Source organism: Nyctibius grandis, chromosome 4, assembly GCF_013368605.1.
Source record: "Nyctibius grandis isolate bNycGra1 chromosome 4, bNycGra1.pri, whole genome shotgun sequence".
In the NCBI taxonomy this organism is placed as follows: domain Eukaryota; kingdom Metazoa; phylum Chordata; class Aves; order Nyctibiiformes; family Nyctibiidae; genus Nyctibius; species Nyctibius grandis.
This window is the reverse complement of record NC_090661.1, coordinates 82,553,727-82,579,078: the sequence shown is the minus strand read 5'-3', so window position 1 is coordinate 82,579,078 and position 25,352 is coordinate 82,553,727. Positions and strand designations below refer to the sequence as shown.

General features: G+C 39.0%; 1 protein-coding gene across 2 annotated transcripts; it reads left to right on the top strand.

The window, feature by feature from the left end:
• Positions 1–24,502, top strand: HELLS (helicase, lymphoid specific). 2 transcript variants are annotated; one of them, XM_068398793.1, is made up of 22 exons: positions 1–140; positions 252–373; positions 3,963–4,085; positions 5,416–5,475; positions 5,965–6,001; positions 6,094–6,158; positions 6,645–6,686; positions 7,495–7,719; positions 9,157–9,339; positions 9,586–9,729; positions 10,324–10,520; positions 11,217–11,313; positions 12,264–12,425; positions 12,942–13,084; positions 14,699–14,837; positions 16,294–16,377; positions 16,463–16,582; positions 18,318–18,434; positions 19,362–19,521; positions 21,899–21,995; positions 22,212–22,288; positions 23,953–24,502. In XM_068398793.1, exons 1-22 carry the CDS (start codon positions 110–112, stop codon positions 24,048–24,050), a joined length of 2,523 nt encoding a protein of 840 aa, XP_068254894.1. In that variant the 5' UTR covers positions 1–109; the 3' UTR covers positions 24,051–24,502. The 2 variants fall into 2 exon arrangements, with proteins under 2 accessions (XP_068254894.1, XP_068254895.1); XM_068398794.1 differs by lacking the exon at positions 1–140 and adding an exon at positions 1,379–1,499 and having other exon boundaries at positions 337–373.
• The last annotated feature ends 850 nt before the right edge of the window (positions 24,503–25,352 follow it).

Genomic DNA, 25,352 nt, shown 5'->3' with positions numbered 1-25,352 from the left:
GGCGGTGCGCGGCGAGCGCGGGAGTTTAGCGGGACGCGCCAGGCCGGGCGGTGGTGACTGCGCGTGCCGCACTGCACCGCCTCGCGCCCAACGGCCCCGGCGCGCGGCCATGCCGGCTCAGAACACGGCGAGCAGCGGCGGTGAGGGCCCGTGGCGGCGGCGGGCGGGGCGGGGCGGGGCGGGGCGGGTCGGTCTCCGTGGCGGGCGGGCGGGCGGACGGGCCCCCGTGGGTAACGGTGCGCTCATTGCAGAACCGCTGGGAGCGGCGATGGGGGAGCAGGCGGAGGCGGCGGTGATCACGCCGGCCATGCTGAAGGAGGAGGAGCAGCTGGAGGCGGTGGGGCTGGAGAAGGAACGGCAGATGCTGGAGAAGGTGAGGCGCGGCTCGCCGGCATGGCAGGTGGGCTGCCCCGCGGAGGGGGGGTTCCCCCCGGGCGGCGGGGCCTGTCTGGGTCCCAGCGCCGTGCCCCCGCGCCGTTAGCCCGGTCGGCGGCGGCCTGTGGGCCGGGACCGGGTGTAGCGCAGCTCCTGTGATTTCAAAACAAACAGGGGTGAGAGGCTGTGAAAGCCCCAGGCGGCGGCTGTGATTCATAAGCGCCTTTGATCATCCGCGGGAGGGTTTTTTTTTTTCAAGGCTAACGGTGAACCTTTGCAGTCAGCGAGAAGCCTACTGCATTTTCTACAGTTTGCAATGAGAAGATTGCCTCTCCACTTCTGTCATTCTGAGCCTATAAATCTCAGATATCATGCCTGTAAAGTAAGGTGATTTCAGAAAGGGTAGTAAGTTCGCATTCTTTTGAATTTCTGCCTGAAATGTTAAAGGCAAGACTTTTTGGTTTGTGTTTTCTGTGCGTGTGCATAACACTTCTTTTCCTCTCTTTGCTGCTTATTTTGTTAGAAAAAACAAACGACCTGATAAGAGCTCTGCAGAACACTTCTTTAAAACTATTTATCCTTTCCAGAAATAAGCCCGGTTATGCATTTCTCTTGGTAACAGGTATAGTTTAGGCAGCTGTTGTCACTGACAGCTCATTCTCTTTGCAGTGGTGTTTGAAGGCTGCAACTGAACTGCATCAAGGAAGTAGCCTACCTTAAAAAGCGTAGCCAAAAAGGATCATTTTAATGCTCATTTACTGGTCTGCTCTTCCCTGCACGCAGTTGTGCAGGCACCCCTAAGTTGAGAAGAGCAGGAGCTGCTTGAGCTGGTATTGCTGCCAGGAGAAATGTACATGTAATCATTGTGAGAGTTGATGTTTGGTTTGTGTACTTCTGTTTGCTTATGTTGCAGGAAATATAAGTGTCTTCAGGGCTGCTTCAAGGAAATGACAAATCCCTACCACAAATAACCATTACTGTGTTTCATTTCTTTCTCCTCTAGTATCACTTGTGAATATTTTCGTATGTTGATATTAAGCATTGGCTGATATTGACCAATCTGTTTTGGAGAGAGAACATGAAAACATGATGCTTCTAGACCTGTGCTGATACAAATTATCAAGGTATCAGAATACTATATAAGGTATTGTATTTCAGGCACAAGGAAATATGATCTTGAAAGAACTCTTGCCTTAAATGCTCTTTTGAGAATTGTATTCTAAAGCAGTAATTCTGTTAGTCAGAATTACTTGAGAAGTCAGTTGGGTTTTTTCCCTCTCTTTCAGACTGCTCTCATTTTCCCCTTTTCTGTTAATTACATAGCTTTGTATTCAGCCCACAGGAAACTGGTGTCTTAAAAATGGAAGCATTATTCTTAGGGCATGAAAAATACAATTTCTAAGGCCTGGAACTAATTTTAATTACTCTTTCTCTTTTCCCTAAGAAAAGTTGTGATTTATAAAGGTATGCTTTTAGGCTGCAGCATTTTGTGATACTGTAGTTAGAAAATAGTACTTTATTCTCCCAGGAGTCTCATAATCATCTTTCTTGCAAACAATAAGTCGTGACAGAGCTGGTCTGAACTTCTCTTCAGGTATTGCTTGATCAGACCTTGGAACTAAAAACGTGGAGGCAATGCTTCGGAGAGTAATGAGGAAACGCTTGTAGAGCATATTATTTCATTGCACAGGAAGTATTGAGAAAAAGGACTTAGAATTTAATTTCTTTAACAACCAGCCACTTCTGTAACAATGCTATAATGTGATAGGGATGGTTTTTTTTTGGATTCTCTCCATTTCTTGAGAATCCACAGAGCTTACCTCTAGCAAGGGTATCGCTCCATTGTGCTGTGTGCTTCTATCATGATGCTTCTGGGTGATCTGGGGCCAGTCAGACCAAGAGAAATTACTCATGCTGTTAAACCCTGGCTTATTGGCATCTTGGGGGCAGTTGATGTTCTTGAAGCTTCTGTTTTTTTTATGCTTGTCACTTCAGCAAACCCCCTGCCAGGTGATTTGTACAGCAGTTCAACAAAGGAGTCACTTGTTCCTTCTGTGGGCTGATGGCAAAATACTACTATGCAAAATACATAAGAATGTAGAGTGATGAAAAAGAGTGGCAAATTTTTGACCTTTTCAGTCAAAAAGAGGAAAAAACCCTCATTTGTTGAGGCTTGAAGGTTGACTCAAAAGACAAAGAGGAGAAATCATAGAAGTTCAATACTATTTCTCTTTGAGTTTTCTTTTTTTCCCTTGAAATTTTTGCAGTTGGTCAAGGGAACAGTCCTTGAGATTGACCAGTTAATGGAAGGATGCTGTATTCACTCCAATAAAAAGTGAGCAATAGCAATTTACTGAATGAAGTAGTTTAGTTTTAACTATATTCTCTTTTGGCATTGCCATCAAGAGTTGATCTTTCTGAGCTCAGGTACTTTTCATCTGAAGGAAAAAACTTGGATTGGGGAGAGCAGAAGCAAATAAGAACTGTATGGAGAATCATGAAAAGGCAATCTCTTCCCCCAGATAACTTGTGGAGATAGATCTTTCCCTCATAAAAGAATACTGTGATAGTTACCTGATCAGAATGACATGGAGTACTGCTTGTGGAAAAAAAAAGGTGTGATTTCTGGGGGAGAGAAACGTGCTCCCCATTTCCTGTGTCACACAGTTTGGCCCGTGATTCATCTGATATCCTGTTTCCGTGCCCATTAAGTCTATTTAGTTCCAGAGGATTCCCTTGCCTTTCTGTCTTAGCGTGCCCTTCCCCCAGTGTTTCTTCTGAAGACAATGGCATAGATAAGTATCTTGTAAAGCTCTGCATCTTGCCTTTCTGGAGTTTTTCTTGGAGATGCTAATTTATACCTTTTCACTTGTTTAGTATCTCAATTTAACAGGCAACAGTCAGATGAATGCAGAAAGGTGAATGCTTTTCTACTTTTTGGGGGAGTCTTGATCTGAGTTTTAAAGAGTAAATTGCAAACTTCTAAATGCACAGCCTTGACTAATTCAACAGAAGTTACTTTTTAAAAGCATGTGTGGATTTTGTAAACAAAGCAAGCAGAAGTTACTGTTTTCACATTGGGAATTGACTTGAGCTCTGTAAATGAGGCATGATTGTTTGTTAGAGTATCTTGTTCATAATGGAAAAACTGTACCTTTGTGCAAATGGCACACGGAGGAGTCTGAACTAATACTTGGGAAACTGCTGAATTTTGCCAGGTAGGTTTTTTTTTTTCCTCCCAAATTTTGCAGGCTACAAATAAACTTAAATTTCATTTTGCTCTAAATTGGAGCTGAGTCACCTTTGAGCCCTGGAATGCCTTGTGCTGCTGCACAGGAAGCCTGTGTGTTGCAGAGCTCTGTGTACATATGCAAGTGAATGCAGCTCTCACTTACTTTTATCTTGCAGCGCTTCATAGGTACATGTGAGTCAGTATACTTATAAATCATAGGTGTATAATGAGTGGAAGGAAAAGGTTGTGTGTGTGTGAGACAATTGTAGTTACCCTGTAAAAGAACCCTTCATTATATTAAAAGCATTAACTCTGAAGCATCTATGAATACTTGACATCTCTCTGTGTTGGCCAGGCTCGCACTTCGTGGGACAGGGAGTCAAGTGAAATGCGCTATAAGAGGCTTCAACATTTGCTTGAAAAAAGCAACATCTATTCCAAATTCTTGCTAACCAAAATGGAACAGCAGCAACTGGAGGTAGGTGTATTCTTGTCTGCAGTGGGGATTCTTAAGATGGGCTGCCATCTATTTGGGTTTTTTTTTGCTAGCCAGCTGTTTGAACTGAAGTAAAAATGCTGTTAAGATTGCAATAACAACGTGAAAATCTACTGGAATTACTGCCCAGGAACGAAGTGGTGCTTTACATAATATTCAGAATTTGTTCTATAAACTAATAGACAAATCAGACTCGAAAGAGCATTAATTATACTTTAAACTCACAGTGTAAAGGTGGCACTGATATCTTGACAATTCTTCTGTTGGCCTGAGTGCCGGAAAGAGAAACAAAGTTTAAGGGAGCTAGAAAACCTGGAGGGAGGATAGAAGATGCAAAGAATTGACAAGTAGGAGTTGTGCAGCTGATTTGTGTTGATTACTGAAGGCTGAGGATGAGGCTTGTCTTCAGGATGCTAATGTAGGCCTCCCTCGAACAAATTTATAAATTACAGTGATCTGAGGCTGTGCTGTTCCCAAACAAGAGCTTCCATAAAATGATTTGATGTGTTTTTTTTTTTAATCCATGGACTGCTGAGTTCATATCCAGTTTTATCTTGACTTTCTTAACTGTACCTTTATGGACAAGCTTGTAAGAGTTTACACTTGAGAGGGGAGACTCTTAGGAAAAGATTCAGGGCAATGAGGTGCTCAGAAAAGTGACACTGACAGACCGCAGGAACCTCCTTTCTAAAAATGCTTTTCTCGTTTAGCTGTCAGGTTGAATTCATTGTTACTGCATTGATAGAATGTGTGTTTCAGTATTAAATCTTGCTCAATCTGATAAATACAAAGGTCTCGCATCTCTTTTTCCAGGGTGCTTTTGTTTCAGCAAGTAGAAATAGTAGATGGAATGAAAACCTTAAATTCTTCAAGACACGAAAGCACTTCTTCCTTAAAGGCATCGTAGGCTTTGCTTTCTGCTCCGCAATGAATGCAAGGGGTAATATGTAGAAGTTAAAGGGGAGCTGGATACATGGAAAACTTACTGCAATAGATGTGATCTTAAGGAGTTTGCAATTGGGAATGTTATTGTTGGTGTCTTTCTAAATTACTGTATTAAAGTGTTTAAAGTGTTCACTGACATGCAATTCAGAGCAGTTGCACTTTCTTGCCCAAGTTTTGTTTTATCATTTTAAACTATGTCAGAATAGAGGCTTTTAGTGAGACTGCAAAAACAAATAAAATCTGTAGAGTACACAGAGCTCTACATTACCAACGTAATCTATGCCTGTTATCACTTCTGTAATGGATAGTTCCCTTTTGGGTGTTACAGAAAGATAAGAAATCTGTGTGTGTTGTTTTTTTTTTCTAGGAACAGAGAAGGAAAGAGAAGTTAGAAAAAAAGAGAGAGATGATGTCAAAATCTGCCAAGGTAAGATTAACTAGCTATTTTATGCAACTTTCTGAATAGGTCTGACAAATTACCATGTCAATTTTGATCAAAGTAGGTAAACTAAGTAAATCAGGCTTAGCCAGTATTTGACCTGCAAGATCTATCTAGTATACCATATTTATTTTAACTGTAATAAGACTGTTTAAAAGTGCTTAAAAATCGCATACCATGACAGCCATCTTAAGGAGATGTTTCTGACTAATTATGCTAAAGAAAATGGTTTGAATTTGTCTTGAGGAGGTTTTTTGGTTTAGCAATGATTACTTATTCAGCCAAGATGCTGAATAAGTCATAAAAAAGATAAGCAGGAACTTTTTTTTTGCTGTATTTTTGTAAAGTACTTAGTAATAAAAGTGTTCTAAGAAGCTTTCAAAAGCTATGGTTTTAGGCTGATTACACCTTTTTATCTGTGTCACGATGGTTAGCGATGCATAAGATGATTAACCTCTTCCTATGTTTATTTTTTAGGGTCAAAATCCAGTTGATGGCAAAGACGAGAAATCAGGTAATGTATTAGGCTTTGCCTTTTGTCAGTACTGGTGTTTTTAGTTTCTTTAATGTTTGATGTGTTGTATAAACTCAAATGTTATCTTATAGGTGCAAAAAAGAAGAGAGGAAGAGAAGATGGGACATACAACATCTCAGAAATCATGTCCAAAGAGGTAGGCCATAACTATAAATAGGCTAGTCTGGATTTTTGTAGCACATATTTTAACTGGTGAGGCAATTGCTGTGTGACATCTGTGTTTTAGACGAATACATTATTGTACATTGCCATCGGAGATTATGAACCAACAGCCAATAGTCTATCTGTAACATACGACTTTCTTCCAGCAAAGAGGTATGTAACAAGCAGCGTTGTCAGACCTGGAGAATTCAGATGCCTTTTTTTTTTAAAAAAAAGTTTCTGGGGGAAGCAAGCTGTGAAGACACTATATCTCCAGTCGAATTTTCAATTACCTTTTGTAATTGGAACGTGTTCTTTGGTGCATGGCCTTGTTTAGAGTCACTTGTATGATTAATGATGTTATATGGAAAGCTTTTTAAAGTATGTTCACATTCTTCAATTAAAAGGTCTCATGAAATACAAATTGTAATAGCCTTTAAAGTTGAAAAGTGCATAAGCATAGTTTTTTCTTTGTTTCCAGGAAATATTATCAGTGGCAAAAAAACATAAAGTGGAAAATCAGGTATGTTGGCACGTTATTGTAATTTAAGTGTGTTAAGTCCAAAGGGAGGGAAGGCTTTTTATACTTAATGGCAAATCTTTAAACTTTTCCTGTAAATAAACATCTTTCTGCTAGCTATTGAAGTCCCGAATTAGAAATTTTTAAAAGTGGTGCAAGTGCATGCACTTAAATACTTATTTTCAGAAATCTGGGGTGAAGACTTCTAATTTATTTTTTTAAACATGGAATTTGAAAAGATTTGTACTTTATAGAATGCCTGTAGTTTCAAAAATAAAGGAAATAGGAATTTGCTAAGAAATATTTGTGCTGGTGTATAAGACCTTAAGACAGTCATTTTTAAGCATTCAGGCAAGAAGAGAACAAGTGTGGTCTCTTGCTTCTGCTGTAGTTTAAAAGCTACAAGCACAGTATGAATTACTTTCCAACATTCTCTAGAATCCACTTCCAGAAGGGAAATAGCAGCATTAAATGCCAGCCGCTGTGAGGAAGTGTTAAGTCTGCTTCCTTTTATGGGTAGAAAATTATAAGCCAAATTGCTTCAGTAGCTATCGCTGCTCTTCAGTTCTAAAGGAGAAAAGAATGTATATAAGGCATTGAAATTGTGCATGTTGACATCTACCTATGTAGTAATATTAATCCTAAAAATAAACTGTATTCTTGAGTTGACAGTTACTCGAAATAAGTGTTTGTGTCAGGGGCTGACTGACTTCACTTGCACATTGACTGGTGTAAATTGGGCAAAAGTATGTCTTCTCTGGGCTTTGATGCGCATTCCGCTTGTCATGTGTTCTTGAACTTCCCTCTGTAGGATGAAAGCTCTTCTGACAACCTGTGTCCAGAAGACCTGCAGAAAAATGGAGATTCAAATAGCGTCATTAAGGATAGATTGTGTCAAGCTGTACGACACAGTGCCAAGCAATTCCTTGATCCAGTACGGAAGTTTAATGGACAACCAGTGCCTTTTCAGCAGCCAAAGATTTTTACTGGAGGTGTAATGCGGTGGTACCAGGTGGAAGGCATGGAGTGGCTAAGGGTATGGAGCGATTTTTGATGAAATTGAATCTGGAGACGGAGAAATGGAAGGGAAGAGACACTAGAAGTCTGTGATCATAGTTGGTACAGGGAAGGTGAAGAAGAGAGAGACAGTTCTTTATGATTTCTAATGATACAAGAATCTAGTGTTAGGAAAAACTTGTCAAGCAGCGGACACAAAGTTTCAACATGGGGAGAATATATAGTGTTTGTAGACGTTTCTTTAGACTTGTTGGTTGGTGTTCTCCATCTTCCCTTTCTCCATCTATTTTCTTATTCAACTCAACTGTCTTTTCAGCCTCTCCTTGTAAATAATTTGTGAAAGCAGGAAGTCTATGCATACTACTAAGGGACAGTCTTAGTATTTTTCTCTCTCAAGGACTTGAATACCTAGCCCCATAGGTGTTTAAAGAGCCATTACCTTGCAGACCTGACATGGATGAAAGTTTTCTGTTCTTTGCGTCTTGGACTCTAACTAGTGATATTGACACAATGTTTTTAAAACGTTTTGTCTTTAGCCTTTGAAATTGAAACCTAAAGAAACTTGCCATAAAAATCACCCACATACGTAATTTCTCCCCATTTTTGCTTGCAAGCCAAATTAGAACATCTTCACTTTTTAATTATCAGAGCCAGACAGAACTAATTTTCATGCTGCTACTGATCTCATTTTCCCCTTAGGTTTTTACTTTCTTTTTCTTCCCCACGAGCATATGTATGCTGTTTTAACAGGCTTAGGCTGATCTCACGAGTGCCACTGAACTCACTCTGTTCTTGTCACTGGGAAGTGCGTAGGGAACACAGGCCTGTTCTGGAAGCGAAAAAACAGCTTCCTTGGGCCCTCGTTTATAATAACCTTCTTTATGAATAGTAGATAGAGTAGCCAAAGAACTCTTCTGTTCTTTTGTGAGAGGTTGCTCTGTCACTTGTCAGAATAGGCAGCATCTGCACAATGAACTTTTGCTGGAGCAGCTGGCTGCATTGGTCAGGAATTGCACCTTTTTCCTATGGTGAAGTAGCTGTGCCTATAGAAGCTACTTGAACAGATAAAACTGAAGCAACACAATAACTTGGTCTTTTAGAGGGGGGAGCTAAGGGAATTCTTTGGAGCTGGGATGAGTAAAAATTTGGGTAGTGTGAGCTGTACTTTGCAGTGCTTTTTGATATAATGCGAATTTACATCCTTTCCTTTGATACTGTTCCGTTTTTTGCCTCCTAGTCAGGCACTTAATTGGCTAGAAGCACATACACTTACTAAAAATACCTGGGGTTTACAAGGTGCTTGTATTTATTTTTATCATGGAGAAATCTTACTTGTCTGTAATATAAAATATGTCTAGGAGAGAGTTTCTTCAGGTGTTATATTCCTAAAGATGTCTATTGTTCTTAAGGTGTGTTGGCTATTTTGCATTTACATTTATTTTTTCTATGTGTGTAGATGCTTTGGGAAAATGGTATCAATGGCATTTTAGCTGATGAAATGGGGTTGGGAAAGACGATCCAGTGTATTGCAACAATAGCACTGATGGTGGAGCGAGGAGTCCCTGGTCCGTTCTTAGTATGTGGTCCTTTGTCTACTCTTCCAAATTGGATGTCTGAATTCAAGAGATTTACTCCACAGGTAAAAGAAATGAAGATTTTGCTTTTTTCTTCCTTAGGCTTAAAAGAACAAATTATTTAAATCTTATTCTAATTTTTTGCCTTGAAACTTTCTTTATGTAGAACATCAGTTTAATTATAGTTGTGTATGTGGTTACTACACACTGTGCCATGACTTGCTAGGTATTTACAGCTGCCTTGTAACAAAGCTAATAAACTCTGCTATCTTCTGTTTAGGTTTAAATGAGCTTAACTTCTTTTATTTCAGATTCCACTAATGCTCTATCATGGAGCTCAGCAGGAACGTCGTAAACTGGTTCGTAGAATTCACGGACGACAAGGATCACTGCAAATCCATCCTGTGGTCGTTACTTCCTTTGAAATAGCAATGCGAGATAGAAGTGCCCTGCAGGTACCTAAGTTCTTCTGAAAGCCCTCGGACAGGTGGAATACCTCATCACTAATAGCAATGCTTTTGCAGATAGTAAAAAAAAAAAAAAAAAAGGAAATCTGCATGCTGCCTGTACAAGTGTCATACTGTAGCATTTATATTGGCATTCACTTCTGTTCCCTTGGTAGCAGTGGCTCTGGAATTTTATGCTTAAGAAGTTACTCGAACACAACACTATCCAAAAAGTGAAATAGGCAGATAGTTACAGCATACCTTCTCTTTTCATTACCTCTCTGTAGGTGATGATGGGGGAGGCTTGGAGTAAAAGCTGTACTTACTGTATAAATATCATGGTTAACATCAGAATGGTTGTTTCGGTGAGATGAGTTGTAGAAATTTTATTGTAATCACCTAAGCTTTCCAAATGCAGTCACCATAAAGCAGATGTATGGCATTAACTGTTTGGACTCAGCTTTTCTAGTCTAGTGAGAAGCAACAGTAGATAGAATCTTTGTAACAGGCAGTATCAGACATTCTTAGTGCTGCTTATCTCATCTGGCACATGTTTTGATGGAGTGAAGCCAAGATTTACTGAAATATCCTTTCTTTTTGTAGCACTGCTTCTGGAAATACCTGATAGTAGATGAAGGTCACAGGATTAAAAATATGAACTGCCGCCTTATCAGAGAATTGAAACGATTTAATGCAGACAATAAACTCCTGTTGACTGGTACTCCCCTGCAAAACAACTTGGCAGAGCTTTGGTCATTGCTTAACTTCCTGTTGCCAGATGTGTTTGATGATTTGAAAAGGTAGGTTGCGATCTGATGGTGAAAACTATTCCCCTTTGTTCTCTTTGGGCATTATCGTGATTTTTTTAATAATTAAACTTGTATCAGCCTATGAAGAGCTATTTTATGGTATGATTGTAATTCAGTATGATTATTTGGTGGTAAAGGCTTTGAAATGTGTCTTGACATTCACACTTAGTTTTTTCGGAAGGGAAGGAAGTAATTGTCAGCTCTGTGGATAGTGGAAGCTCAACTCTGAGCTAAGACATGAGCATTTTGGGGGAGAGAGTTTGTCTAATCATAAGTGCCTGGTGCTGCTTTGGATTCTCTAAGGTGCTGGAGAAAGCTATGTGAGTCTGGCAGACATGACACCCGTGGGAGATGGATCCTTGTCTGAAGCAGCAGGGGGTCAGGTAGAAAAACATTGCCAAAACAATCTTTAGACTGATTTGGGAAAATATGCAGACTAGATTGAATATAATAGATCATAGTGAATATTCCAACTAAAACAAGTGTTTTTACTGATCACTTAAAATCTCAAGCATCTGAATTGACAGGTATATTTCAGAAATACCTCCTGTTCATTCTGTATTCATGATGGATATTAGTGCTTTGTTTTTCTTAAATAGCAGGATAAGAGAAGACTAGTATACTTAGATAATGAAGAATAATAGGTGTGAAGTAAGCTATTACTTTTTTCTTGATTTGTTTTTATAGCTTTGAATCCTGGTTTGATATTACCAGCATTACAGAAACTGCTGAAGATATTATTGCTAAAGAAAGGGAGCAAAACATCTTGCATATGCTACATCAGGTTTTCATTTATTCTTTGTGTTGTTTTTCTCATGGGTTATTTCTAACCTTGACCATTATTATGAAGTGTGTCAAAATCTTTTTTGTGGAGCTGAATTCTGGGCCTTAGGCTTTTATTGTGGTACTTCTGGACTTCCTTAAACTTGTGGGGTTTCTTTCAACCTTTACAGCGCTTGTAAATGCTGAAAGGAACAATATACCTTGTTGATAATAACTCATTTTTATTCTTGGAACTGAACTGAGTTTAGTCAAACTTAATTGTAGTTGCTTGCTTCTGTTTGCCAAAAGATTTAATTGGTGTATTTATTTTGTTGAAAGAGAACTTTGAGGCAATTTATATAACTTTTAGGTGTGGAACAGAATACCTTTTGACAAACTAGTTGTATAATGTGCCTGTCCTCAAAACCAAACTAACACTCAAAAATTTTTTTAAGGGAGGGTGGAAGTAAATGCTTACAGAACTATCACTTTCCCATCATAAGCTGATGGTAAGAGATACAAATTGTATCTTCTAGATATAATTGTTGATAACAATTTATTCCTTATTTCGGTTAAAGGTTTGGGTCTTTCCCAGAGTAACTTGATTTAAGAAATATAACAAGCAAAATTAGCTGTTTCATAATAAAATTACATTCAATTAATGAAAATTATTTGAAAGGTCTGTAATGTAGTTACTACTGCACCTTTATTAAAGACTTCCAAATTTTTAAAATGTCAACGGATGTGTTATTTGAACACATGTATTGCCAGCATGCGCGTAAAAGTTTTGGAGTAGGTATCCATATTAAAAAATGCAATATGGAACTCTGCAAATTACCTCCCTCACTTTAAATTGTCAAAATAGCATTATATCAGCAGACCTATTTGTGTTGTTTGTTTTTTGCTTTTTTTTTTTAAACTAGCCATGTTGAGAGGTTTGAGTAATTGTTACACATCTGCTCAACATTTCAGATTTTGACACCTTTCTTACTGAGAAGACTGAAATCCGATGTTGCTCTTGAGGTTCCTCCTAAACGAGAAGTTGTGGTATATGCACCGCTGGCAAAGAAGCAAGAAACTTTCTATACTGCTATTGTAAATCGCACCATTAGGAAACTGCTTGGAAATAATGAGGTATCTACTGATATGGATGCTAGAAATATGCTTGCTGTTAATGGCTTGTAGGCAAAACCACATCGGTATTTCTTCATTAGCATTGTAACGAAACCTACTTTTTGCTTAAATTTTTAGTCTAATCCTTTTGTTGTCTATTTCAATGGCAGTTACTATGACTGGCCTCAGTGGCCACAGAATTAGTACAATATGAGTGTAAATATGCTCTTTGTTACTTGTAACTTGTGGGGAAAAAGAAGACAGTTTTCAGAGCTGACAGTTTCTGCTGTAAAATTAGTAAGGTACTAATGCAGCTTTTAAAAGTCAAGCAGAAGCTTTCAAAATCTACAATTACAGACCTTTAAAATTTTGTCTGCGTTTTCTACTTAGCAAAACTTAAGAGCTGATAAGTCTAAATAAGTATTGCATGATGTGTATCACCGAGACCTCTTTTCAGTATTCAGAATTCTTGGGTCAGCATAGGCCTTTGAATCTGAAGCTGTCTGCTGTTGATGGCAATGTTACCATTTCCCACAGGAAGAAGTAGTTGAGTTGAGTCCTACAGGCCGACCAAAACGCCGTACTCGAAAACTGGTTGATTATTGTGAAGAACATAATGATTCACCTGATGACTTTGAAAAATTGATCAACAAAATGCAAGAGGAAGTAGAAAAAGAGAGGTGCCTGCCCTAAAAGACTCTTTTTTTTTTATCTTCAATATCTCCCTCTTAGTTTGCTTCCAGAGCTTTGCTTATTCGAATTGTTAAGAATAATGGCATTTCATAATTCACTATCCTTGTAGCTTTATGATTTTGTTTTTTTGCTTTGACCTAATATTTGCTAGGCCATGATCACAATGATTAGGTTGTACCGTCACTCACTGACTCATTAAAGTTATAGTTTACAAGACGTTTACTTCTACTTGCTACAGACCTCCTAAACCTGGGGCCTTTGCAGAATCTAGCAATAAAATTGCTTCTTGAGTCCCTGTTTTCATTAGTCACAGTCTTAGGTAGCTCCTGTGACGATAGTGCTATTGATAATCCAGAAAGAGCTTAAATGTCTTAGTATGAAATGGAATTCCTTTGGGTTGTTGAAACATTTTGGTAGTGAAGAACTGTGGTTTCACCAAAGTCTCATGGTCTAAGATGGCGTTGGGTGCCAGCCAGGGAAGAACTGCTTCATCTTAGTTACTTGGTAGATGAAATTTCACTGTAATCGCTTAGATCCTAGCTACAGCTAGCATTGAGGACAAAGAGCTGAAGAGCTTGGCTTCTTGCTAGGTTTTGCAGGCTTTGCAAGGTTCAGGTAAACCTTTTGTCTCCAATGTCCAATTACGTACACAGGTATATCTTTCATTGGCTCAAAGACAGTACAAGGGATAATGCTGGTGTGCTGACTACAGTTAACTCCTAGGTTTTTGCAGAATTACTCAGGAATACTTGAAACGAAGTTTGGGCTGGAGAAAAGGGAGAAGTAGTTTTCCTGCTAGATTTTGTAAAATATGTAGGCTTAATATGAGGCCTGGAATCCAAATGGCAGCACAGTTATTGCTGTTTTGATGACAGGTATCGGTCATTTTCTGGTGATTTAAGATCAGAGTTGAGGTTCAGGACTGAGGGAGCTGAGGAATCATGTTCATTCCTGGGTTTGGCAAGGTCTATTGGTGGCTCTGAATTGGTTGGGAGTCCCTTGGGCATAAGGAAAACCAGGTTAATCTTCAGGGTTGAAATGTGTTTATTTTGCTGGATGCTTATTGTAGTCCAGTGTATTTTGCAAGAACAGACACTTAAATATATGTTCGTATTAGTTTTATGGTATGCATGGATCCCTTATGTTGGAAACAGTACTTAGATATGAAAGAGCTAAGTAGCTGTATTCGTTGTGAATCCTGCAGTGTGTACATGTGGCCGAAGTGGGATAGGCAGAGAGCTGATTTTGGAATAGTTTATATATTGTTCCACAGGAGATCTGACCATTTGTTCTAGACAGGGCTTTCTTCTGTTCCCTTTTCTGCTGGGTGACTTGCACAAGTTATGTTTTCTGCTTCTGGCTACTACTGACTGCCCTTTTGTATTTTAAACCAATAATGGCAAACCCTTGTGCCTTTGGTGCCAAGTGTGGCACTACAAGTTTCGTCTGGTAATAGCTTTACTAGCTATGAGGGATTATGAGGACATTTGATACAGCATGTGAATCCATTGCTTGAGTTTCTTTTTATTATTATTTTTTCAGTATCTGTAGCATAATAAGGCGACACTTGCTGTACTAATGAGGTGATGTATCTTTTCAAGGCCAGTGGTAGAAGTGAGCATTCCCATGGATTCAGAGGTGAACCTTAAACTGCAGAATATTATGATGTTACTGAGGAAATGTTGTAATCACCCCTATCTTATTGAATACCCATTGGACCCTGCTACACAACAATTCAAGGTACGTATTTTAAAAGGATTACAAGAAAAATTATTCCAGGCATTAAAAAGCAATAGACTGTGAGCTGACAACAGTAAAGAATGACCATTTCAATGTATTTGTCCGTATGTCTCCCCACTGAATTCCAGCAGTGTGACTGAATCATTATTTGAAGCTTCCTGTAGCAGCAGTTGCAGACACCAGTTCAGCCTCTGTGCCCATTTAGCCTTTGGATAGTGATGCCATAGTGTTCTTCATCATGACAGCGCTTATCTGCTGGGAGCAACATTATTGAATTCAAACAGTAGCTGGGTTCTGTTGACTCAAGGTGTTTTAGGATCTGCCTCTAGCTCTCCTCACAAAGGTTGATTTTTTCCAAAACAAAAAATGCTGACCTTGGTGAACTGTTCACAACATAAATAGTACACGCTGCAGGAGGTGCGGTGGTAACTTTCAAGTGTGAGGTGTTGAAGAGCTGAACCAAGTACAACAGAGTCATCCGCTCAGAGAATACAGCATCATTTCTTCCCCTCAAAAGGGATAAAATCCAAATTATATCACAAAGGCCAGCTGGTAGTTTAATCTACAGAAAGCAGCTGGCAACATAGGAAAGTATGAAGTAATTTGAATTGAAATAATCTTGAACAACTGGAAGTTGCTTGCACATTCTAAATGTAGGTTTGTGGGCATGTGTAGTCATGTTTCCTGTTCAGTGGGTGATAACAGATTGAGCGATAACAGATTCAGCTGCACTCAGGAGCAAGCTGTTCAAGTTTTTCGATGTAAAGTCAGTGCGTAAAAAGCAGATAGCCCAGTCTGGGTAATGAGGGGAAATTAGTTCATGTGTGGAAAATGCAGGCTGTTTGACAGTTGACACCTTTTGCAGGATCTAGTACCTGCTCAGGAAGGTGGATTAGGAATTAATGAGGTGGCTGCTGTATGGCTCAGACCTGAGAAGTTTCTATATCCCTGCAGTTAGCCTATAGCAAGAATTAGATCTAACAAAACTCTTCAGCAAAGGAGGAGCCTGAGGTAGCAGTCTAAAAACTCGTGCTGTCAACTTTTGTCACTTGGCTGATGCATGGTAACTTGTTTGGCAGCGTTTCCTTGTATCCAGTGGGTGGAAGCCTTGTGCAGTAATTACAAGCTGGGAAAGAAACAGCGCTTTTCCGTGTGGAAAAATTAAAATCATCAGGGTTTCTCCTTCCAGAAATTGGATGAAAAATAATTAGGTTTTTTAAAAATGGTTTGAGCATATGAAATGGTGGGGTTTGATTTAGTTTCATCATGATTTAACTGATTCAATGTAGTTTGCGAAAACTAGTGTTGCTTCCAATCTTACAGCTTTTAGTTAAAAAGATGGTACAAGCTTGTTTCTGTGAGAAGCTTTCAGACAGCTTTTGTTGGTGCTTCTGAGTCGGGGAAATCTTTGGTATCCTTTCCTCCTAATATATGATCCCCTTTCCCCTGTTCCAAGGTTGATGAAAATCTAGTAAAGAACTCGGGCAAGTTTCTACTCTTGGACCGAATGCTTCCAGAACTGAAAAAGAGAGGACATAAGGTAAAGCTAATGGCTGGGGAGGGACGAGCATCGTTGTCTCCCTATGGCCAAAAAATGATACTAAGGAATCTTCCTCGTTTTGTAGGTCTTGTTGTTCTCACAAATGACTATGATGCTTGACATTTTGATGGATTACTGCTATCTGAGAGACTTCAAATTTAGTCGATTGGATGGCTCTATGTCCTACTCAGAGAGAGAAAAAAATGTAAGTAGATGTACACACGCTTTGAGTCTATTAGCAAATTCTGCTTGTTCCTGTGGCACTGGGGTATGATTTTGCACAGCATTTAGGCTTTAATAGGCAAAATATATCTATGTTGAAAACTGACATCCTTCCTGCTGCTTCAATATCTACAGCTCAGAAATTCTGAAACAACGAAACGTGTTACTAACCAACATCTTGGGGTATGCCTAGAATGATGGGTGCTTACGTACTCTGTTACCCAGATGTGAAGTTAGTAATGTGTATAGATTGTGGCAGATACTAATCCCAGTTTTACCCCTGCACATATTGTTTCCTAGCATCCAGGATGTGACGCCAGCATCTCTGGGAGTGTACTGCAAGTCTAATGCCAAATAAAGTAGATTTACGGGAAATGGGTTTTTGTACCTACTGGGACACCTGTAACTTCAGCCTGAAATTGCACATGGATTTGTTCTAGCACAATCATTTTGTTCCTTGCTAGTGAGGCATATATTTATCATGAAGAGCAGCTATGCAGGGTCGTTCTGGAAAAGCTCTGAGGGTTTGTAGGGATGTAAAAGAGCAATGCATACATGGAAGAAGTACACAGGATGTATCTAGGGGATGTGCTGCAATTGCCATCTGGTTTCCAAAGTATGTACTGGTGTTTATGAAGATACAGAAAAACAGTGGCAGATGACAGACCATCTAGCTCAAATTTGTGCTTCTTTGCCCCGTTTTTTTTGGTGCCACAGTGTGGCTGACGAAAACCAAACCCCTAAACACTTAGGTTGCTACTGTTAGAGCTGATTCTTAATGAGGAAAGGCTAACTAGCAACATGTCAGCAAGCTATAGTGACTTTTATTAAGCTGGTAAAATTTTGTACTGCTGGCTTGTGGGGATTTTTAAGAGTTGATTGTGTGCCTACCACAGTGTGGTATGGATGCAGGATGAGAGAAATCTTCCAAATCACCAGTAAGTTCAGTAAGGTTCTTCCCAGCTCTGTGATTTGCTACTGGTGCTGCAGATGCTGATGTCCAGGAGATCCCTGAGGATATGAAGCTTTTAGAGAGCTTGGGTAGCTTCTTCCACCTGGCAGTGGGGGGATGGTTTCTTTTTCTCTGCTGTGATCAAAGTCCTGAAAGTTAGTCTACTCTTCCAGTTTTCTACCAGCATGTGGGTGATCAGACTAAGTAGACTAGGTTTTGACTGGTATTGCAGACCTGGTAGGAGCAGTGCTGACAGTTGGAAACATCTTGCAGTGAAAATAGGATAGATGCTGAGTAGGCAGCTAGAAAGTTACTCTTAGTTTTGAAAAGGAGGAGGTATACAGGGTGGCTGGAAGTTAGTCAAGTCGGCATCAGTATTTTAGATTGTTGCTTGTGTCAAGTAGGTATGTTTTTAGGCTCTGCCAGCTTGGACTGTGCTCACCTTGGGGAAGAAAATATCACTGGATGGTAGATTATGTGAAGGTGAATGTGATTTGGACCATGTGTCGCTATAGTCATCTCCAGTCTTGTGTTAAGACAACTCATTGGCTGGAATCATCAGATAAGAAAATACAGTTGCTTCACTTCTTGGTCTTGGTACTGTCCCAAATGCACGCAATGTTTTTGAAAGCCTTGGTTTGGCCTCTGACAGCATGTGCTGTATTTTATCTGTGTTTATCTTTTTAAACACAGATCTATCAAAATAATACATTAGCTACGTTATGTGATCCATATGCTGTTTTTTAATAGACGAATTCTCTTCCAGATGCATCAATTTAATACTGACCCTGAAGTCTTCCTGTTCTTAGTGAGTACAAGAGCTGGAGGCTTGGGCATTAACTTAACTGCGGCAGACACAGTTATCATATACGATAGTGACTGGGTACGTTGACATCCAGTTAACCTAGTGATATGTGTCATAAAATGCTTTCTCTATTACTGCTTTTGATGATCATTTACTAACACATTATGGTATAGACCACTGTAACTTTAATGAGGTGTTACATGAAGATAATATTAAGTAGTGTATGCAAACATGTTATATATGAAACGTGCAGCCTCATTTGAAAAGTCCTAGCTTATTGAATATAACGTTAGTTTCCAAAACTAGCCTGTTTGCCCCTGGGTTACACCAAAAGCAGGAGGGCTTTTTCTGTTACTGTTGAAGGTATGTTTCCTTCTTTCGATATATTATTTAAGTTTGAATGTAGCTGAACCTTCTACAGGTTCTCTATTTCCAACAGCTGCCATGTTAGTACCAGCCCCTTGAATTTCCTCCCGTGACTTGCCACGTGTGTTTTAGCTAGCTAGGATTGTGCTGCTCCTGTGAGTCTGGAGTCTGCGAAGAAGAGAGATATGGAAGGAAATGATTGAGGACCTTTGCATCTTCACTTCAGTTTAATAGACAGCTCTACTGTTTGCATGACTATTCAGCTTCAGGAGAGCTAAAGCAGCTTAGAAATGGCTGCAGACTTTTTTAATCCCTTTTCTTATCCTCCAACAAAAAAAGCCCCACAAACCTACAACTAACACCCTCAGCTAAATTTGTGATACAGAACATGTCCGTGTGTTGAAAACTGCAGCACATAGTGCAGAAGCAGTCCAAGCTAGTTGGGTTTTTCTGGCTGTGCAGCTACAGCAGCAGAGCTTGTCATGGTCGAGTTTAAGAGATGTAGAGTTCTATAATACCATGGCTGCCCTGCTTATTGCTTCCACTCTGACTCTGAGCTCACTATTGAAAATGCTGCCTGTGGTACATCTCTTAAAAAAAGGTTAATGGTGTAGCTAACTTGTTTCTTTATCTGCTCAGAACCCCCAGTCGGACTTGCAGGCCCAAGACAGGTGTCACAGAATTGGCCAGACAAAGCCGGTGGTCGTTTATCGTCTTGTGACAGCAAATACTATTGACCAGAAGATTGTGGAGAGAGCTGCTGCGAAGAGGAAGCTGGAGAAGCTGATTATCCACAAAAGTTAGTATCTTTCTCTTACAACTTCCTATAAGTATGTGTGCCTCTTTAAATCTCAAGAGAGAACTCTTACTGCTCTGTTTTGTGACTGCTTAGTATTTTTTCTTAAATACAAAAAGCTTCATCCTCCCAACAAGTGGCTATATAGTATTACTTTTCAAAACATGTTCTTAGACATATTGTAGATAACTTCTGCAGCAAATTAAAGGAAAGCACTTCTAGTATTTCTGGAATCACCATATTGTGACTACTTCTTTACTAGTAGGTAGGGGGAAAAAAGAGAGGTGATGGGACAGCAAGCCTACCTGGAAGAAATACAGGTAAAACCAGGCAATAAGAGTAGAGCTCTGGGCTTGTCGTCAGCTTCTCAGCAAGATTATAATTTATTTGACCCAAATGTTTTTGGACATCTAGCATCAAAAATGCTGGGGGTAGATGGCAAGTCTGAGTTTATTATCTTTTTAAAATTGAATTAAATGAACCAGAATATAAATGGAAAAGCAGATAAAAAAAATCTTACTGCTTGCAGTTTAACTTATAACATGGATGATAGCTAATCGTGGTTAGATACTTCCTTTATCCTAGCTTTAACGTTTTTCTTTGTAATCTGTTTGCCACTGCTGTCTTGGTGTGACTGCCAGGAATGTGGTCTGACTCTTTGTAGGCATGTTAATGACCAATTTAAGTAAAAAGAATTGGTTTTAACTTCAGATTGGACCACAATCAAATCATTAAAAAAACAAAAGTGGCAAGGTGAGTGCACAGAACAGAATGGGTTCTAATAGTAGATGATTGCCATATACTAAAGTAGCAGTGGGAAGTGGGACTAGTTGTACGGGAAGGAAGCTAAGTGTCAAGTTGGGTCATGCCTTCAGTTTTGCAATAAGCTGAATATTCATCTTGGTAACTATTGGTGAATCGTATCTCAGTCTTGCAGCTTAGGTAGGGATGTCCCCTCCAGGAACCTTTGGATCCACTGTGCGAATGTAAAGGTGATGTAATGGATCCTGTTATTTTTGAATATCTAAAAAGTGTTGGAGCTTTGGAGGAGTGAATGAGGAAGGGATATCACACAGCTTACTTAAGTCAGGCCTTTCAGTGGTCTGTAACCAGTGTACAGTACAACTACTGGAGCTTAAGAACTGGAACTTGCTGCAAAATAGAGTGCTTTTTTGGCCTCAGCACCAGGTTACTCTTTCTGTCTTGTGCTTCTGTTTTATTGAAAGTTGCCTAGGAAACTGTATGAGAACCAGCGTGATCTTAGTTAAATTAGTAGGTGTCAGACTAAGAGAAAGTGATGATGGACATAAACTTCTATTTATAGTGTCAAGTGCTTGATAGGATCTTCTGTATTTTTCTCTGTGTCACTATTATTGCAACCCAAGACCTGTACAGCACTAATTCAATGCCATATAGTTTGTGAAACTCTGAAAACTAAAAGGGAGAGACTGCATCACTAATAATGCATGACAGGACCTGGATCCTGTGTGTCACAGCAGGAGGTGTTAATAGGAGAGAGAATCCTATAACTCACACCCCTGTGGAACTTCCATCTGATTTGCACTTCACAGAGAAGCAGCCAGTCCTTGGAGGGAGATGGGAGAAGGTGTGGGGAGGACTTCTTTCCTATATCTGGGTTTCAGAAGAGCAGTGAGTGTGATGACAGGGATCGATGAAGACCCATTAATAAAATGGGTACGTGTTGACAAAAGCTGAGGAAACTTGGCACAGAACAGTAGGCTTTGCCCGCCTCCCTTGAAATGGGCAAGACTGAGCTTGACTTCATCCATGCTCAGCTTTAGTTAAGTAATAATCTTGTATAACTTTTTTATATTTGCGCTGACATCCAGATTTGTGTGTGGATAGGCATTAGCGTAGTCTCTTCAAGAAACCAACCTGTGTCAAGTGTATTATTTTGTCATGTCTAGTCCGTTAAACTGAGGGATGTTCTCTGCAAACCACATCTCTCACCTATTTCCTATCTCGTGGTTAATACTGCTTACTTTGTTTCAACCAGCTTACAGTACAAAGGGAACAAACTTCAGCATCCACCATCTAACTTTATTTACAATGTTTTTACTGTAAGTAGAACTAACAGCTTTTCTGCTCTGTGTGTGTGTGCATGTTGAATGGTGTTTCAATCAGTTCTGCATACTACAGCTAGAAGGTGAAAGGCCTGCATGTAAACTCTTCATGTACCTCTGACTTTTTTCACCAGTTAGGCTATTAGCATAAGGTGCGTTTAACTGAGGGCTAAAACAAAGAAACATAGCATTAGTTTTGAGATGCAAGAATAATTTGTTCCATAGGTGCATCCAGCATTGATTTAACAATTTGTACCTGTCTCTGTATACATTCTTAAAATGTCTCCTTTTTACAGATCAGTTTAAAGGTGGCAAATCAGGTCTAGCACAGTCAAAGAGCTGCCTGGACCCCCAGGAATTAATAGAATTACTGAAATCCAGAGACTATGAGAGGTATGTAGATTTCATATTTTTCTTGGACCATGAGTTTGTAACTTGCATCTTGCAAGCAGCTGTCAGTAGCTCTCTTGTCTTATGAAGTGGTATGTGGATCTTCATAGTGGAAAGAATGTCCTAGGGCTTCTGCTATGTAGGAAAACTAACTTCTATGCAATATTAACTGTAAGATGCTTTTATCTATATTAAGAGAGATTATTTCTTCCTCAACAGGGAGGTTAAAGGATCTAAAGAAAAAGTAATCAGTGATAAAGATCTAGAGTTACTCTTGGATAGAAGTGATCTTATTGGTAAGTCACAGTTTTCATCTGGGTTTTTTTCTGTTCAACAGTAAATTCATATTTTGTAAGAGTCTTTATATGTAGAAAGCTGGCATAGCTTCATTTCCCTACAGCTGTGTTGTATGTATGAAGAAGGACCATTTGGCCCCTTTGCTGACATTTCCAGTAGGATTTGCTGAAGAAGAAATAATAGAACTTAAACAAAAGTGTTCCAGAAAACCATATTCATGCATGGTGTGCCCTGACTATACTGTGAATGAAAAGCATAGATTAGGAGGTATTCTGCAAAGCAACTTTCCCTGCACGTTGCTGTAATTGATCAAAACAGAAATTATTCTCAGAAAAGATTTATTTCAGCAAACTTGTTTAAAAACCTGTTTTGATACTACCATAATTCAAAATATAGTTTAGCATTTTTGGGAAAACTGAGCTTTTTCAGACTTACCATGGCTTGTCAGTGGATCAAATATTAGGAAAAAAAAAAGTTTTTGAGGTTGTCTGCAAATTCTAGTGCTTGATCAGGCTAAGATATTATAAAAAATAGAACTTTTCAGAGAAAGGAAAAAATTCTTGTCCAGTTCATCTAAACAGTAGATTTAGTATGCTTTGTTTCCTTCAGCATCTTTAGGAGAGATAAGCCTGAAAGCACAGATACCAAAAAATCTGTCATTACAAAATTTAGAAGTGAAAATGATAGCTAGCCTTAAATAAGTGTGATATGTATAGATTGAGTAAAATTTAAAAATTAATGGAGTTACTTAAAATACTAATACTAAAATACTAATAATTTACTAATAAATCTTATTCTATACTTAAAATTTTTTTCTAGATTATCTAAAGGAATTGTTGTATAAAACTGCTTATTTTAGTTACCTGACTGCTAATACAGAAAATTATTCTCGATGCACTGATAATATAGTCTATCTCTTATCTTTACAAGTTCAGGCTGTGAAACAATCTGATTTCTCCTTTCAAGTTGGAAAAGGTGCCATTTATTTTGTGTTATTAGTGTGCATCATATTATAATGGTTGCTTATTCTTTTTTTTTTTCTTGGCCATACTAAGCAAAATAAGTGTATTAAAGCTGTCAAAAAACGTTTACACAAAGATACTAGTCTAGCATTATGTGATGAATATTTACTACAATTAAGTGCAGTTAATGCTTTCGAAACTGCAGTGCCATCTCTCATTCCTGTAAGCCATAATTATTAAATTTTATATAAAGACAATACTTTTTGATCAGCTTTATATTCACTGGGGGAGCAACATAATGATTGCAAGTGCTAAGAAAACAAGATGCTAATGTTTGAACTTTAGAAAAGAATATTGCTTGGCAGAGCTGTAACTTTGTGTTTCTCCTTGTAACTTCACTAAAGAGGTTTACTACATTCTGTTTTCTTGTGAGGAAAACAAGACTAGTTCAGGCAGATTTTAAAACTGCTTATCTCTGTTCAGATTTAGCCAGAGGTGCTGGAATTTTTTTCTTAGTTTAAAGTACACAACTGAAAAAGATTTTCAAGCACAAACTTTTCGTAGCAGACTGTAGATGAAGGAGTAAAATGATTTTATCAACTTGCTTTCCAAATCCAAACAAAAATATATACAACTCTTATGTCTGCAATAGCAAGGTTGCGGATGCTTCACCTCTTATTGTTGTTTTGTTTTAATCCTAGATCAAATGAACACCTCTGAAAAAATGAAAAAGGAGAAGATGGGTGTCTTCAAAGTCCTAGAAGAATCATCAGATTCCAATGCAGAATGTGTATTTTAATGTGCAAATGTGGCCTGTGGTCTTACAGGACAAACATATGACTGACATCGTATCTTCCAGAGATGTCACTTACACATACTGATCGTTTATGCTGACTTTCTTTAAGGCCATGTTCAAATCCTTTGTGTTGTTTCAGTGAATTTTAACATGTTCTACAGTATAATGCAGGTGATAGTTTCATGTTGTAGCTTTGGTAGGCTCTCGTAAAGAATTAAGAAAATGAGCATGTTTCACATTTGCAGCTAGCTCTTGTGATCAGTGGTAAAAACTGGCAAATTTGTGTAAAAAATCTTCCTGTGGAAGTCCTAAAACACTTTTTTAAATATGGTGTTTCTTATGGTTTTATTTGGAAGGGAGAGAACATGTGCTTGTGTTACAGCCAGTTGTGTAGCTTCTGTGTTTAACTTCTGCAAATGATTTTGATTAAATAAATGTCTGGTTGGTCCTAAGGATGTAGGGGGTTTTGTATAGCTTGGTAAATAAGCAAAGCTTATGTTGTGTCCAGTAATTCACACTCTCCCTACTCGTTTAGCACATCAGCCAATCTCACAGATAAAAAAAACAAAACAAAACAAAAACCCCCACCAAAACAAACAAACAAAAAAACCAAAACAAACCCCCAAAAAACCCACCCACAGCAAAAAACAGGCAGCTTGAATGAGCCCAAAAACCCCTAAATTTTCTGGTGCATACATTACTTCTGTATTGACTGGTTTATTGGCTTGCACAGCTTAAGGTGCTGGTGTGAAGCACATGGAGGGAACTAAGGGTACTGGAAGGGGAAAATGCAGAATATCTCTGGGGGTGTGTGGAAGACCAAGGAGTACTTTCTGGGAAGGGAGGGTTTGAGACTACAGTGGGGCAGAAAAGACAGGTGAAGGATATTACTTGCATATGTAACCTCTGAGAGCCAGCTGTAAGCAATGGTTTTAAACTTGGGCATCAGGTAGCTTTTAAACTTTGAATGCTGGTTTGTGAAAATGTCATCTAGGTGTCATTAGAAGCTGCAGTCATGGAATTGCAGCTGGAGCTGTCACAGTTGCAGTTGTGCTAGTTCTGCCAAGGCATAGGTGACACGGAATAAAATAAAATCCTACCTCATCTATCAGACTTCAGAAACTAGTTTTCAGTCACTTCATGATCATTCTTACTCTTCATAGAGAGTAATCTGTTAGCCTGATTTAGATAAAGTTATTTTATATTAGTAAGAGAAGTTCATTCTTACCTCTGTAAGGGATAAATAAATCTGTTAAGTTAATGAGTAGGCTGGCTTTGACCTTTTACTGTTGAAAGCCCTGTTTC